General features: G+C 41.7%; 1 protein-coding gene and 1 pseudogene across 1 annotated transcript; both read right to left on the minus strand.

The window, feature by feature from the left end:
• Window positions 1-4,095: 4,095 nt before the first annotated feature.
• Window positions 4,096-4,786, minus strand: LOC124542412 (annotated as a pseudogene).
• A 7,587-nt stretch (window positions 4,787-12,373) lies between these two features.
• LOC124542414 lies at window positions 12,374-13,075 on the minus strand (the record flags this gene model as incomplete). The annotated part of the gene is made up of 1 exon (XM_047120366.1): window positions 12,374-13,075. A coding segment is annotated over one exon (702 nt), but the record flags the coding sequence as incomplete, so codon positions are not given.
• Between the last annotated feature and the right edge of the window lie 4,870 nt (window positions 13,076-17,945).

Below are 17,945 nucleotides of genomic sequence, written 5' to 3' on the forward strand. Positions count from 1 at the left end.
TTGTGTTGCAGAAGTCCACAGCGAGGGTGGCAGGGGTTGCCTTATGATGCCTGCTCCGCTTGCCCCGAACAGTGGCGAGCACAAAATTGGTAACGCGAAACGCGGTAGCATAGCTACCACTTTACGTCGATTTTAAGTGAGAGAGTGGTACTGGCAACCAAGAGGTATGCAGTGTGGCACTACCACTATAAATTTGGAATTTAATAACAAAGGAAATAGTATTGTCTACTTTTAACTACAAAGTAAGTAAAGTATAGAATAATAAATTGTAATTCATATTTTAAACTCAATCTTAGACAATACCTGAGTTATATTTCTTAATTAAATTATTTTGGAATATCGAATCTATCAAGCAAGTCATTAAAATGCGTTTTGTACCTATGGCGTTAAGCCTATGACTTCCAGACTAATTTATTACAATAAATAACAAGATTTCAAATAAACATGGTTATTTTTATTGTTAAAGTTATTGATTTCGATATATTTACCATGTTTTTTATTTTTGTTCGGTGGAGCTAGATATTTCATTATCTACGAATGTCTTAAATCAATAACTTTAATAATAAATAACAAATTAAATTAATTACGATTTAATAGAAGTTATGGCAATGGCAATTATTAATTAATATTGTTTAAATAATTTTGAAATATAAATATTTTTGTCATAAAATTTGTGTTAATAATTTAGAAATGTAAATATGATTTATTTTTGTCAAGAAATGTGTGAATTTGATCTGTCTGCTATATTTTACTATAGTAAGTGATAAATAATTGAGCTAATTAGAATCAGTCGTCAGCTGACAGCGCGTGCGATCGGTATGAGGTCGGTGACCTCTCTTATTAAAAATGGATACGATAAAATATAATACTGTTAATATTGTGATAAATGAGGTGCTCTGCTTTTGTCAAAATTAAAATAGACGTCATGAATAATATGAGTTTGGCACTATTGTTGGCAATCTTGTGAAGAAGATGAGATCTTTAAGGCATAATGCTTACTATTTAGTTCAATATCATCTTCTCGTCTAGTGAAAAGAATAGGAAAAGATAGAAAACAGAAAAATATAGAATACATTATGAGAGTATTACGGAGTACAGAACCAGATTTGTTGGCAAAAGTCTTTACAAGTTACCACTCATTACATTCGATCATGTTCATGCAACTCGTGTATTGAAGGATATCATCATTCTACAGAACCAAGTCCCGACATTAATCGAGAATCAGGAGAATTACGTTAAGAAGGGTGATCTTGATGAATATGTTAAGAACAAATAAAGGATATCGAGAACGCAAACAGGACAGACCGACGTTTATGTCAATAAAAATAGAGGCGGTTTCTGTCTGCAGGATAGTTATGGCTAAGCTAACGGGCCGATGAGGTTATTGACCGGCCTAGAAGGTGAGGCGTCTCCGAAAATTAAAGAGGGTAGACGTCTTTTTGAACATCTGCCCCCGTCACACGCAAATCTTGTGGCGGTAATCAGTGGACAATCCATCTCTGTCGCACTCGACCCAGCTCTTGCGCAACAACCGATGCACGTGGAGGCCCACCACGGCAATACTTCGGATACATTAAATATTAATTCAATGGCGCAAGAGCGGACGTCTGAGAAGGTGTCGTCACGAAATATAATAAATTATACACCATATGGCGTAGTCGCCGGAGTGCAGTGCAAATGAAAACGAAGGTTAGTGGGTTCGTGTTGTAAAGTGTAAGAGGACGTCCCGTTTCAAAGGTGAAGTGTAGGGTGGATAGAGTAGATGGTCCGTACTAAAACGAAGTAATAACACACCACAGTTTATTCATACAATAAACACAAGCACAGTATGAAAGTTAAGAGTACAGTCAGATTATATGTGTGTCAGTGTTCTTACTATCATATAATATATAATAGTAAGAACACTAAATAATGTACCTAATGTAATGTGTAATGTTATCAAGGATCATATTGTATCATTTGTCTTGATATCGTGCTGTCAGAGGTATAAGCATATTGTGACATTCTGAATTATCTATTGCATCTGTTTGTTTACAAAGATATTTGATGGTACCTAAAGCTGAATTAATATTTTCGATATGGGATTTCACGTGCGAGATACTTATTGGTATCAGAACGTTAAAATGACCGTTAATAATTTTTAATTTGCCCATGAAATCAAAATAGATACCGGAGCTTGATGAGATTGATTGAACTAGGAACCTGAGAGCTTTATTTTCTTGACACAGTAAATATTTTGTTACATAATTTTCTACATCTTGTCGCATACCTTTCCAATAATATCTCTCTTGAATTATTTTCAGCATTCTAACAGAACCTTAATGACCAGCGATAGGTAAGTCGTGATTTTCATATAATATTTTTTTTATTTTACTAGGTGTTGGGTATTGTATATTGTTATGATAAATGTTGATTATTAGATTACTTTCATGGAAAATATAGGTAAGAATATTATATATTTTAATAAAGGACTTATTTTCAAAGGATTTTTAAAATCTGTAATGGCTATCTCATTACCATTCGAATATCTTTGTGGTAAATGTTCTTTTATTATTTTTATTGTTTTAAAGATCTCTGGATAAGTGCAATTGTCAAAGTGATGGACCTTTGTATAAATATAGTAAACGTCTTTTCCGTTATATTTGATTTCTTCGAATAAGTGCAACTATTTTTCACTATTGATAGGAACTGTGCAGCTTACCTAAATGTAACCGCTGAACTGGGACTATTGCCTGGGCACACATATCCTACTAGGTTGCACAACTGTCTAGATCATATTATGCTAAAAATAGTATTTCGAGCATCGGTATTTGTAGTTGATTCTACCATAACGGACCATGCCTCAGCACTGCTCAGCATTGACCTCGCCCCCTGTAAGTCTAAAAAATCAATCACTTACAAAAGAATTAATTTTGATGCCTGCATTAAATACTTAGAGACAGTGGACTTCTCTTTTATAACACCATCTTGCGATGCTAATGAAGCAGCATCAAGGTTTGTCGATATACTGTCTGGTTCTGTTAAACTGAACTCTGAAATTAGCCGTATACCTAGTAAGAAAAGAACACTTAAACCATGGATAACTACTGGACTCCTACGCTGTATCCGGAATAGAGACTAACTACACAACAAAAGAACCAAATAACGTAATGCTCGAGGTTACATATAAGCGATCCCGGAACTTTTGTAACTCATTGTTGAGAAAGCTTAAAATAAACTTTGAAAACATGCTTTTACGTAATGCAAAAACTAATAAAGAATCTTGGAATGTAATCAAATCAATTATAGATTATACGAAACAGAAAACGTCAGCTGAAAATCCTAACAATTTAAATTTAATTTAAGTCCTAACAATAATATCAATAATAGCATATACTCTGTAAATAATTACTTTTCTAGTATAAGGAAGCAGCTTGCCGAAACTGCAACTGCGTATATTGAAAATAACACTAATCCATACAATTTCACGATTCCTCCAGAGGGTAATTCCATAGTATTACTACCACTCGATGAGGCAGAGATAGAACTGTTAATAATGAACCTCAAAAATAATTGCGCTACAGGCTGGGACTTAGTACCAGCCCAGCTTCTAAAATTATCTAAGCATATAATAGTCTCAGCTCTTTCTAAGCTCTTTAACCTTTGCATAATTCAGGGAGTGTTCTCTGAGGTCTTTAAAAGATCGCTTATCACTCCTGTTCACAAGGTGGTAAGCGAGACAAGTTTCTAATTATAGACCTATATCAGTTCTGTCACCCCTTTCCAAAATATTAAAAAAACTACTAAATAACAGACTAATTAATTTTCTAGAACACAACAAAATTTTATCTGCCTCTTAGTTTGGTTTTACGTCTGGGAAATGTACTAAAGACGCAGTCATCAAATTAACGAATTATGTTACTTCTCAGGTAGATAGAAAGCAAAGGTGTTTAGGTATATTCCTTGACCTAGTCAGGGCGTTTGATACCGTCTCAATTCCCATTCTTGTGAACAAGTTGGAATGCCTCGGTATTAGTTTTTTTTTTTTTTTTTTTTTATGGAATAGGTGGCAAACGAGCAGGAGGCTCACCTGATGGAAAGTGACTACCACCGCCCATGGACATCTGCAACACCAGGGGGCTTGCCGGCCTTTGAGAAAGGAGTAGGCTCTTTTCTTGAAGGTTCCCATGTCGTATCGGTTCGGAAAAACCGCCGGCGACAGCTGGTTCCACAGAGTGGTTGTGCGAGGCAGAAAATGTCTAAGAAATCGCGCTGTTGTGGATTTTCGGACATCAAGATGGTGCGGGTGAAACTTAGAATTTTGACGAGATGTCCGAAGGTGAAATTCAGCAGCCGGGATTAATCCGAACAATTCCGCGGAACATTCCCCGTGAAAAATTCGGTAGAAGATGCAGAGTGATCCAACATCTCTACGCAAAGCCAAAAAATCAAGGAGATCGGAAAGGGCTTGATCGTCGATAACTCGAGCCGCTCTACGTTGGATGCGGTCAAATGGAAGGAGCTGGTACTGGGGAGCACCCGCCCAGAGGTGAGAGCAGTACTCCATGTGAGGCCGAATTTGCGCCTTGTAAAGTTTTAGGCGATGGGCCGACGTGAAGTACTGTCTCGCCTTGCTGAGCACACCGAGCTTCTTTGAAGCCAATTTGGCTTTGCCTTCCAATTGACCGCGGAACTGAACGAGGCTCGAAATATCAACGCCAAGTATTCCGATACTACCTTTAGCGGCTATCGGGATGTTCTCAAATCGTGGAGATACGACAAATGGTGTTTTTTTAGCGGTTAACGCGCAAACTTGTGTCTTTTTGGGGTTGAAATGGACTAAATTTAGCCGGCCCCAGTTCGAGACTTCGTTTAACGAAGACTCGATTTCAGACACAAGTTTGTTCCGGTTTTCTTCGACGTTTTCCCGAGAAATATTAGCGCGGCCGGTGTATAAGGTGTCAACGGTACTGTCGTCTGCATAGCAATGAATGTTCCCGATTTGCAACAAATCATTGATATGCAGAAGAAACAGAGTGGGTGATAGAACGCAGCCTTGTGGAACACCAGCATTGACGAATTTTAAGTCAGAGCATGCACCGTCGACAACGACCTTGATGCTCCGATCTGCCAAAAAGCTGGTAATCCAATTGCATAATTTCCCGGGAAGCCCATAAGAAGGAAGCTTCGAAAGAAGCGCTTTGTGCCATACACGATCGAAGGCCTTCGCTATGTCCAAGCTGGCTGCTAATGCCTCCCCCTTGCTCTCAACTGCTTCAGCCCACCTGTGAGTAAGGTAAACTAGAAGATCACCGGCTGAGCGACCCCGACGGAAACCGTACTGGCGGTCACTAATCAGCTGATTCTCCTCTAGGTACCGCAGGAGCTGGCAGTTAATAAGGGACTCCATTATCTTGGAGAGCAAGGAGGTGATGGCTATAGGCCTATAATTGGACGGATCTGAGCGGTTGCCTTTTTTAGGGATCGGAGGCACCAAAGCAGTCTTCCAGGAGTTCGGGACGACGCCTAATGCGTAGGATTGCCGGAAAAGACGCGTTAAGACCGGTGCCAACTTGGGAGCACATGTCCGTAGCACGATTGGAGGGATGCCATCGGGTCCACTCGACTTGTGAATGTCCAAGGAAAGAAGTGCTTTCCGAACTGCACTTTGCCGAAATTTAACCTCCGGCATCGTCGTATCACATCGCGGGATTGATGGAGGTGACTTTCCTTGGTCATCCAGAGTCGAGTTCGACGCGAAGAGAGACCCTAAAAGATCGGCCTTCTCCTTCGCGGTATGGGCCAATGACTCACCGTCCCTGTGCAAAGATGGAAAAGAAGGCTGACAGAAATTCCCTAGGACAGCCTTAGCGAGAGACCAGAACGCACGTGTTCCTGATGGGAAGCGCACCAGTCTCTCGCCAATTCTGCCAATGTACTTCGACTTCGCCTCAGCTATCACGTTTTTGAAGGACCTGGAGGCAGAGTTATATTCCTTTCTGAATGTGCTGGTGTTTGTATCACGAGACGCCGATGCGTTAGCCCAGTCTTGGTAGCGTTCCCATTTTCGGCGTGAAGCCGTCTTACAGAGGCGACCAAACCAGGGCTGGGACTTGCCACCAATGGGCACCGCAGAATATGGAATGAAAAGTTCCATATCCTGAAGCACCACATCGGCGACAGAGTCAAAAAGTGGCAAACCGCTCCTGATATTTAAGGACTTTTTGGTTAATCGTTCACAACAAGTAAAAATTGGTGATCACGTCAGTTCTCAGGCACCTGTCATTTGTGGTGTCCCTCAGGGCAGTATTCTTGGCCCAACTCTCTTTTTGATCTATATTAATGACCTATGTGAACAAACTTTAAGAAATGGTAAAATTTTTACCTACGCGGATGATACTGCACTTGTATTCCACGGAGAGACTTGGGACAAAGTACGGTATTATGCTCAATTAAGACTCCACGGAGTCAATCAATGGCCTAGTGTTAACCTGTTGACATTGAATCTCTCCAAAACCTCATTTATACAGTTTTCTGTGGCCAAAACAAAACCAGAGAACATTAGTCTTATGGTTCACATGTAACTACCCCGGTGATTCTCTTGCTTCCTGTTCATGCTTTAAGATAGCTAAATGTACGACCGTCAAATTTCTAGAAGTTATTTTGGACGAAAAACTTAGCTGGCGCTCTCATATAGACATCACAACTACGCACACAAGAAAACTTATTTGGGTTTTCAAGAAAGTGAGGCACGTTGCCGATTTAGATCTTGTGCGCACAATATATTATGCACTAGTTCAGTCAGTCATTGGATATTGTATAAAAGCTTGGGGTGGTGCTTGTAAAACCTTTATATTAGACTTGGAAAGAGCGCATAGATCTATCTTAAAAGTCATGTCCTCTAGCCCATACAGATTTTCTACAACTAAGTTGTATGAAAAATGTCAACTCCTAACGGTTAGGGAACTATACGTCTATCAATTAGTTCTCCAACAACATAGAATAACCCCCTATCATGAAGACGAATACAGTAAACAACGTGTCATTAAAAACATATGTCCACCTGTTACATGTCAAACAGCTTCAGCCAAACGACAACATGATTTTAAAGCAGTTTATTTGCATAACAAAATAAATAAAATAAAAAAATATACATCCCTTTGTTACCTTTCCGCGTTGGGTGGTGGGTATAAAGAAACACTATTAGGTTATAAAATTTTTAATACACAGTAACTTAGTTTTTTATACAAACAATTTTCGCTTAGCTAGTTACTTAATTTACTAGTTACTTATTATAATGACTATTATAGAAAATTATGCCAGCTAGACTCAGCGTGGGTAACTTGGGGCCTTAAGCCTGCCTTTTATAGGCAGGCTTGAAAATTCAATGTTTTGTAATCCAAAATGTAAGGTTGAAAATTAGGCGCCACTGACGAATAAATTAGTTGATGTTGTTTGAAGGAACACACCATTCGCCAGACCGGTGTAAACGAAATTTATAATATAATTCAAAGGGGTACATCACCAAAGTCTCCAGATACACGTGGATACCGTAAACGGCTCAGGGAACAGGCTTGCCGTCCTTGGAGTTGCACCAGCCGCTAACTGGACACACTCAACCAGGAACCTGGAGCCGTTCACTCTTAATATTTCCGTTCAAGAAGTCCACGTGGTGGGTAAATCCGATTTAAAAAAAACCTCCTGTAATACGAAATATACAGGTTCAATAAGTTAAGCAAATAAGCAAATGATAAATACCTTTAACGAGAGATGTAAGCATGAATTTACCTTCTGGAGGTTCAAAGTCCTGCTTACACAAATTGACGATCTCAACTCCGGAGAACCATTTCAAAAGGACACTGTAAACCACAATTTAAACATGACTACAACTTTTGAATTGCAAACTAAGGCATTTAATCAAAAACAAGAATTAAAGACTTACAATTTTTTATGAGTCGGTAAAAATGATGTAAAGTTCTGTCAAACTTCAAAACTTCATTGTTAATATAAATTCTGAAAAGATAACTGCTATTAAAGCACTGAATACTAAACAACTACAAATTAAGAAACTCAATTATTAAGACAACTCACCGATATATTTAGTATATCGAATTAGAAGTTTGGATTCGGTGTGAAGCCGATAGTTTCAAAATTCAAAAAGAACGAAATCGAAAGTTCACGAACCTTTGAAAGGTTAGCGAGTGTGACCAGTATCACTACCAAAATACCCTTAATGAAAAAGGAATTATATCCATAATTAAATCAAGGAAATAATTATGGAATAATTCTCAAAATTAAGAAAAGCCAAATATGAGGCAAAGTAAATGTATCATAACTAGACCCCGACACCTTCATCAAAAAACTAACCTTTAAACTGGAAGACAGCTATTAAATTAATCTGAAACGATGTGAAATGACTTCCAATCGAATTCAGCAAACGATTTAGATGATTAAAATCTTATTTTAATAATTGTTGTAATGCACCTTTAAAATAAATGTAATTTATTTTATTAATTAAAATTTTAGAAAATGCCAAGTTGAAGCGTTATACTGGCAACACCGATATAAATTAAGTGGGAAATGGGTTAATGGCACGGAATTTAGCGAATTGACACTTTTTTGACGTTTTATATAATTATAAAAAAAAGTTAAAATTATAAAAATATTTTTTAATGTAACAGTACCTCCCCTCCCGGAAGAATTTTGCGAGGATAAACGAGAAAAATTCGAGCTGGCCCTCCAGCTCAGAACCTCTAACAACACAAATAATTAATTTAAATAACATTTCAAATGTGAAATATAAAATGACAAAAAAAGTGGAAAATCCAACTTAAGAAAACTACTACTCACCACAACTCATTTATTCGGCTACAACCAAATAAAACAAACCGAGCTCCCACAATATGTGCAGGACAAACTCCACCAAAGCTTAAGCTCAACAAAAGCTTCGCTGCATGCATAACCAGACGCATGAACAAAACTAATATCTGCCCTAACACAGATAATAAAAAAATAATGCTTCTTATAAGCAATCTTAAAAAAAAAAAATTACTAGTAGTCTGTGCCACTAAATAGAGAATATAATTAACTTCTATAAAATAGTATCACGACACCAAAATTCGCGAAAACAATATAACTAATTAACTATTCGAACCCACGAGAAGTTAACAGTCTTAACCTTAACACACTATACAAAAAAAAAATATACAAACCAGCAGACATAACAAACCTTAATAAAACCAACCGTCAGGGCCTGGCCACAGCTTTCAGCGGTGCGGGATGAGGTGCGGCGTGAGGGGCGGCGGGCGGTGCGGATTGCGGTGGTATGCCACAGCTCGACCAGTTGCGACCGCGGCGGCGTTAGCAGTGAACGTATTCAGAACAGCAACATAAAATAAAATGTCCCTATCAAAAGTAGCACGGTATTACCTAGAAGCAAGGGTTTTTAGCACAAGATATTATTCAATCTAGAATAGGAGCGCACCCAGTTAACCAAAAAAGGAGAGAACTTGGCGAATTTCACACTCATTATTGCGAATACAGGAACTATCCGGATATTATTTTGAATATACGAGGACAAGCGTAGAAACTTTTGATTATATACTCAGTCACATACATGAAGACTTAAAAGCTAAAGTTAATTTTAAGAAAATTGTTTCACCTCCAGAACAGCTGTTTCTGACTTTAAGGTAAGTACCTACATATGTAGAAAAATGAAAGTATTAATATGTTTATTACTAAGTATTATTTATTTATGTACCATAATATTTTATTAATCACAGATTTTGCTTATAATTATAATTATAAATTGTTTATTTACCAAGTATTTATTTATTTATGTACTCTTACCATAAACAATCATTTATCATTCACAGATTTTGCTTTTTTATTATAATAATACATATTTTTGGCATGACATTGGTTAATTTAGTTTATTTTTAGTTTAAATTATTAATATTATGTGTGCCGTAGTCAGAAGGCGGATGTTGAGTGAAATAGCCCTGATAGCCTGTAACGCCTGTATATTGATTCATACTAATTTCGTCCATCAAAGCTTGAGTGAATTTATTTCTCAGTCTCATTTTCTGTAAAACATTAAGCTTCTCCATTTCTGGCAATAGACTCATCAAAAAATGGTAGTCATCTGACCAGGGAATGTCTTTTTCTTTGCCACCTGCTAAGTCAGCTTCCATCAACTTTGTGGCCTACTATATTATATTAGATTTATTATTATTTATTTATTATATTATTTTTTACATATTCACCTATTTACCACGCATCTATTCTTATTTACTATGTATTTACTTGATATAATATTTTACTGATATTTATTCGCCATCACACCCGTGCATTGTAGACGCGCGAGTCACTGCCTCGGGCCTTTGTTTTTTTATGCACCGCGTCAGAAGTTGAAGAACAATCCGCGCGCGCCGCTATGTCGGGGCCCGCCCAGTCGGTACTCGAGTTCTCCACGCGAAGCCCGTGTCGCCTGCTATCGCGCCGCTCGTTCTAGCTTATTTATCGCGCATTCGCCTCATTGCTATACCTAAGTATTTTGTGTAATTGTGCTCGCTAAACTTTCCGCTTTCACTACTTCTATTTCTTAAGCTTCTATGGACTATTTTGCTGTGTGAACTATCCTTCTGTGCATTTGTGTCTGACTATTGAGTGTAAACTATTGTTCGTATAATTAATTATTAAAGTTGTTACATTGAAGAAATTGCTCGCTTAATTTGCCGCCTTTTCACATCCGTACAAATAAACACACAGCCTTCAACCATAACTGGTGACCCCGCAAAGTGAACAATTTTAAAATGAGTGATAGTAGTGACTCTGCAAAAACGGCCGGTTCACAAGATGGAGGCCGCGTTACACAAAGAAAGAAAATGGCGCGCGTGTCCGCTGAACGTTCTGGATCATCATCTACCAGGAGAAGGATGCAATTGAAAGTACCTCCATTCTCGCCTGAAGATCCCGAATTGTGGTTCGCTCTAATAGAAGGTCAGTTCGATACTCACAATAAATAAATAAATAAATATGAGACAACATCACATACATTACTCTGATCCCAATGTAAGTAGCTGAAGCACTTGTGTTATGGAAATCAGAAGTAACGACGGTACCACAAACACCCAGACCCAAGACAACATAGAAAACTAATGGTAATCTACATCGACTCGGCCGGGAATCGAACCCGGGACCTCAGAGTGGCGTACCCATGAAAACCGGTGTACACACCACTCGACCATGGAGGTCGTCATATATATAACAATATTATCGACGATGCTATAAAATTTAATAGCGTAACAAACAACCTTGATATGCAGTACGCCAAGTCTGTGAATCACTACGAGAAAATTAAATCAGAGCTGATCAAGCGTCTTTCTGATTCGCACGAAAAGAAGGTGAAACAATTGCTCACCCACGAGGAACTCGGTGATAAGCCATCGGAATTTCTTCGACACCTGCAAGACCTAGCTGGACCTTCCGTGCCTGATGACTTCCTCCAGTCAATATGGAGCAATCGTCTACCGCATAATATCCAGACCGTGCTAGCTTCACAGCCCAAACACTCACTGGAACAGCTGGCCGACTTGGCAGACCGGATCCAGGAACTTACATCACCGTGCAACGTCGCTTCCACGTCTTCCAGTAGGGCGATACACCAGACAGACGAGATCGCGGAACTCAAGGAGATGGTGCAAAAACTCACTCTCAAGCTGGAGGAGCACACTCGTGCAGCTTGCTGTACCACCGACCGTTACAGACCACGTGACCGCCGACGTTCAACATCGCGACAACGGAGCCGATCAAATTCAAGCTTCAGGAAGTATCCTGTATGCTGGTACCACAGCAAATTTGGATCGAGGGCTCAACGCTGCCTAAAACCTTGCACCTTTAAGAAGTCGGAAAACTCCACGGACAGTCGGTAGTGGCGACGAACGATTGTCTAAAACTAACCAAGTAATAATAATAATAGTCCAACTTCTAAGGGTCGCCTATTCATCACCGACCGCAGCACGAATACCCAGTTCTTAGTGGACACTGGTAGATTGCCGGAATCAACGCCTACTACACAATACCACAACACTGTCTTCAAATGCTTCTCTTGCGAATTCTAATATTTGTTCTGTAAAAGTTGTAACGGGCGACACGCGCTATCACGCTATTCTGAGTAAGTACCCCGAAATTACACGTCCCGCAGGTACTCCAGCGTCTCCAAAGCACAACACGGTACACTATATAAGGACCACACCTGGCCCTCCTATCTCATGTACCCCCCGCAAACTGGCACCGGATAAATTGAAAATTGCTCTTTTTTTTTCTTTTTTTTTATGGCATAGGTGGCAAACGAGCAGGAGGCTCACCTGATGGAAAGTGACTACCACTGCCCATGGACATCTGCAACGCCAGGGGGCTTGCAGGTGCGTTGCCGGCCTTTCAAAAAGGAGTACGCTCTTTTCTTGAAGGTTCCCATGTCGTATCGGTTCGGAAAAACCGCCGGCGAAAGCTGGTTCCACAAAGTGGTTGTGCGAGGCAGAAAATGTCTGAGAAATCGCGCTGTTGTGGATTTTCGGACATCAAGGTGGTGCGGGTGAAACTTAGAATTTTGGCGAGATGTCCGAAGGTGAAATTCAGCAGCCGGGATTAATCCGAACAATTCCTCGGAACATTCCCCGTGAAAAATTCGGTAGAAGATGCAGAGTGATCCGACATCTCTACGCAAAGCCAAAGGATCAAGGAGATCGGAAAGGGCTTGATCGTCGATAACTCGAGCCGCTCTACGTTGGATGCGGTCAAATGGAAGGAGCTGGTACTGGGGAACACCCGCCCAGAGGTGAGAGCAGTACTTCATGTGAGGCCGAATTTGCGCCTTGTAAAGTTTAAGGCGATGGGCCGACGTAAAATACTGTCTCGCCTTGCTGAGCAAGCCCAGCTTTTTTGAAGCCAATTTGGCTTTGCCTTCCAATTGACCGCGGAACTGAACGAGGCTCGAAATATCAATGCCAAGTATTCCGATACTACCTGTAGCGGCTATCGGAATGTTCTCAAATCGTGGAGATACGACAAATGGTGTTTTTTTAGCGGTTAACGCGCAAACTTGCGTCTTTTTGGGGTTGAAATGGACTAGATTTAGCCGGCCCCAATTCGAGACTTCGTTTAATGAAGACTCGATTTCAGACACAAGTTTGTTCCGGTTCTCTTCGACGTTTTCCCGAGAAATATTAGCGCGGCCGGTGTATAAGGTGTCAACGGTACTGTCGTCTGCATAGCAATGAATGTTCCCGATTTGCAACAAATCATTGATATGCAGAAGAAACAGAGTGGGTGATAGAACGCAGTCTTGTGGAACACCAGCATTGACGAATTTTAAGTCAGAGCATGCACCGTCGAAAACGACCTTGATGCTCCGATCTGCCAAAAAGCTGGTAATCCAATTGCATAATTTTCCGGGAAGCCCATAGGAAGGAAGCTTCGAAAGAATCGCTTTGTGCCATACACGATCGAAGGCCTTCGCTATGTCCAAGCTGGCTGCGAATGCCTCCCCCTTGCTCTCAACTGCTTCAGCCCACCTGTGAGTAAGGTAAACTAGAAGATCACCGGCTGAGCGACCCCGACGGAAACCGTACTGGCGGTCACTAATCAGCTGATTCTCCTCTAGGTACCGCAGGAGCTGGCAGTTAATAAGGGACTCCACTATCTTGGAGAGCAAGGAGGTGATGGCTATAGGCCTATAATTGGACGGGTCCGAGTGGTTGCCTTTTTTAGGGATCGGATACACCAAAGCTGTCTTCCAGGAATTCGGGACGACGCCTAATGTGTAGGATTGCTGGAAAAGACGCGTTAAGACCGGTGCCAACTCGGGAGCACATGTCCGTAGCACGATTGGAGGGATACCATCGGGTCCGCTCGACTTATGAATGTCCAAGGAAAGAAGTGCTTTACGAACTGCACTTTGCCGGAATTTAACCTCCGGCATCATGGTATCACACCGCGGAATTGTCGGTGGAGACTTTCCTTGGTCATCCAGAGTCGAGTTCGACGCGAAGAGAGAGCCTAGAAGATCAGCTTTCTCTTTCGCGGTATGGGCCAATGACTCACCGTCTCTGTGCAGAGATGGAAAAGATGGCTGAAAGAAATTCCCTAAGACAGCCTTAGCGAGAAACCAGAACGCTCGTGTTCCGGAAGGAGACGCACTAGTCTCTCGCCAATTCCGCCAATATACTCCGTCTTCGCCCTAGCAATTACGTTTTTGAGGGACCTAGAGGCAGAGTTGTATTCCTTTTTAAATGCGCTGGTATTTACATCACGAGACGCAGATTCATTAGTCCAGGTTTGATAGCGTTCCCACTTTCGGCGTGATGCCGCTTTGCAGAAGCGACCAAACCAAGGCTGGGACTTGCCACCGATGTGTACTGCAGAGTAAGGAATGAATAGTTCCATACCCTGAAGCACCACATCGGCAACAGAGTCAGCAGCAGCGTTCGGATCATCCGGCGAGAAACAAATCTGCCCCCATGGGTAAGATGCAAAAAAAGACCGCATCCCATCCCAATCTGCTGACTTGTAGTGCCATACTCGGCGGCACCCAACAAAGCGAGGCCGTGAGTACCGCACAACCGGCACTGTACTCCGGACGAGACCGTGGTCAGACGAGCCCAGAGGGGGATCGACGATAACCTGATAGCCATCCGGATGCGAAGTCAGCAGAAGGTTCAACAGGGAAGGTGTATGATCCTCCACATCCGGTATTCGCGTTGGCGAGTTGACCAGTTGTGTCAGATCATATGCTAGAGCGAAGTCCAGAACAGATCTACCCGCATGATCGGTGGTGCGTGAGCCGAGCCATTCTGCGTGGTGAGCATTAAAGTCACCCAGAATAATGATCTCTGCGGATGGAATCTGCTGCAGCACGGAATCTGTAGCCATTTGGACGTGCTCAACCAGTCGGTCGGTTTCGGCATTACCGCTATGGGACCTATAAAGGCACGCATAGATTCGCGGATGGTCATCGCAGTCTACACGCAGCCAAATAATCGATAGGTCCTGTCCTTCAAGGCTGCCGAGGCGTCGAGAACAGATATCATCTCTGACGTAAACGCATACCCCAGCTCGTGGTATAAAGGAATGTTCCAATTTGTACCCAGGGTACGAGAGAAAAGTCGTATCGGCAGGAGAAGATATCTGGGTCTCGGTTAGAAAGAGCAAGGCCGGCTTCGCCGTTTCCAGATGGTAGTGAACGGCGTTGAGGTTGGAGTTGAGTCCCCTTATGTTGCAGAAGTCCACTGCGGGGGTGGTAGGGGTTGCCTTATGATGCCTGCTCCGCTTGCCCCGAACAGTGGCGAGCGCAAAATTGCCCCCCCCCCCAGAATTCGGAGGGCAGCCTGGGCATCCCTGCTCAGGTGGTGTATGTCCTGAGCATGGGTGCCCAGAGAGGGATTCTCCTGGGGTAATTTTACCAAATTCTGCACAACCATCACACACACAGCACATGTGTATTCCACCAACCCGCATTGGAACAGCGTGGTGGAATATGTTCCAAACCTTCTCCTCTAAGGGAGAGGAGGCCTTTAGCCCAGCAGTGGGAATTTACAGGCTGTTGTTGTTGTTGTTACCTACCTACCTACAAGAAAGATTTAATTATCTGGGGACTTCTAGTAAGTTCCTAAGATCACAACATAATCTAACACTTAGAATTCCATCTCACTGTACAAAATTTTATAAAAAAATCACTGTGAAATTATGGAATGTATTGCCTCTGTCTATTAAACAAGCAAAAAATCTGTTAATTTTTAAAAAGCTTGTGAAAGACCATTTCCTGGCATTGTCTTATGGTGATAATACTTTTGATATTTGATATAGCATTTTGAATGTATGTATGTATGTATGTATGTATGTATGTATGTATGTATGTATGTAAGTATGTAAGTATGTAAGTAAGTATATATTTATATATTTTTGTATGAATATGTGTATGTATATATTGATATATAGATATATTGATAATTATTATTTAATATACATTAAACATTATAACATGTGACACCACCCTTCTCTGAAATCATGACTGTGTTTCTAAGCCCATAAGGTTGTCTGGTAGAAATCGCTACCGAGCGATAAGACCGCCTTATTGTGCATCTACTTTTATTTTGTATATATTTCATTTTTATTGTTAAATTACTGTGTTACTGTGGTGTACAATAAAGTATATTATTATTATTATTATTATTATTATTTTGTGTTCCTTACAGCCCTAATGAATATATATTTGCTAAACCCGTCTACTGCAGCTAAAATGTATGTATTTCCGCGTTTACTTTTATAAATGGGCCTAGATGGTCTACATGTATAGTATGGAAGATACAAGGAGTCTTGGGTATTGGATTTAAGAACCCGGTCTTTTTACCTGTCACCTCTTTATTATAAGCGCAGCTAATACATGCCGACACATACTTTTTAATAAACCTTTTCATTTTGGGAAACCAATAGTCCGAGCCTATCTTCTCCAGAGTTTTATCGAAACCAAAATGCCCTGCCTCGTCATGGTTTAACTGACAAATACGCCAACGAGCCCCATTTGGTACTACCCACTTTAAGCCACGCCCAACTTTTCGATATATTCTACCGTTACGCAAAACATAATTGTTTCGTATATCTTTAAAATCACACTCTTTAGTGTCTAGAATATCCTTTATACGTTTCAAGTGGGGATCGGTCATTTGTGCAGTGTGGCGCCAATCCTCAGTGGATATTTGTGAAACCTCTAACTCTTCGGCGTCATCTGCTGGGGTTATTGGGTTCCGACTCAATGCATCTACGTGCTGCATGTTATGGCCGGGTTCGTATTCTATAACGAAATCATACTCTTGTAACATTAGCCACCATCTAGCAACTTTAGGCAACAAATCCCGTTTTGTTAGAGTAGTTCGTAGCGCATTGCAGTCAGTGACCACCTTAAACCGAATCCCAATTAAATTACCCGAAACTTCTTAAGTGACATTACAACTGCCATGGTCTCTAGTTCGTGAGAATGCCACATTGCCGCTTCTCGAATCGTTTGCCTACTAAAATACGCTACAGGGCGCAGAGCAGAATTTTGGTCCGACCGCTGTAATAGGACGCCGCAGACACCAACTTTACTTGCATCACAATGTACTTTTTTTTTTTTTTTTTTGTTGACGCAGGGTAAATCTTCATAGATACCCGACTCCTGGGGGGGGAGACCGGGTTATGTGAGGTTGTACTCACTAAAACCCCCTGCGATGGCCGCCACAGCACAGAAAACGGAGAGGCTACGGGATCTTTCGCAGCACGTCCGCGGCCTCTCCCGTGCGTTGCTCCGCTCGTGGCTTGCGGAGCCCTTCTCAGGAGGGCGAAGATGGTCTCGCCCTCCCCGCACCCCTCGCTGGTACGTACACCGGCAGTCCGGGGCCATACCGGACTGCGGTCCTCCTCTCGGCCGTATGAAAACGGATGCGTGAGACCCCCATCTTACGCACCCACGGCCGGAGGGATTGCCCTATTTATTCTGCCCCGGGCATTGGGGCTTGGAGGCCGTGAAGGCGACCCGCAGGTCGCCTCCGCCGGGCAGGATCGGCCCTCTCCCGAGCCCGGCCCGCAGTCTCCTTCTGGACCATGACGGTCTCACAGAAGTTGACTACGGCCTCCCACGCCGATCCCCTGCGTAGCATCGCCAACACGACTGCTCGCAGGGAGAGATTTCGCCCGATTTGCTGGACCAAGACTTGCCTTCCCGCGGCCCATGCGGGACACGCCTCTAGCGTATCACAATGTACTTCCGTGTCATATTCCGGGTTATATAATGCGAGAACGGGTCTGGATGTCAATTTAGATTTGATTTCCATAAAAGCTGCTTCTTGCTCGGGGCCCCATTGCCATAGTGCATCAGACTTTGTTAATTTCGTGAGTGGCCTTGCTAGGGTTGCAAAGTTATAAACGAATCG

This window comes from Vanessa cardui, chromosome W, assembly GCF_905220365.1.
Source record: "Vanessa cardui chromosome W, ilVanCard2.1, whole genome shotgun sequence".
Taxonomy (NCBI): Eukaryota; Metazoa; Arthropoda; class Insecta; order Lepidoptera; family Nymphalidae; genus Vanessa; species Vanessa cardui.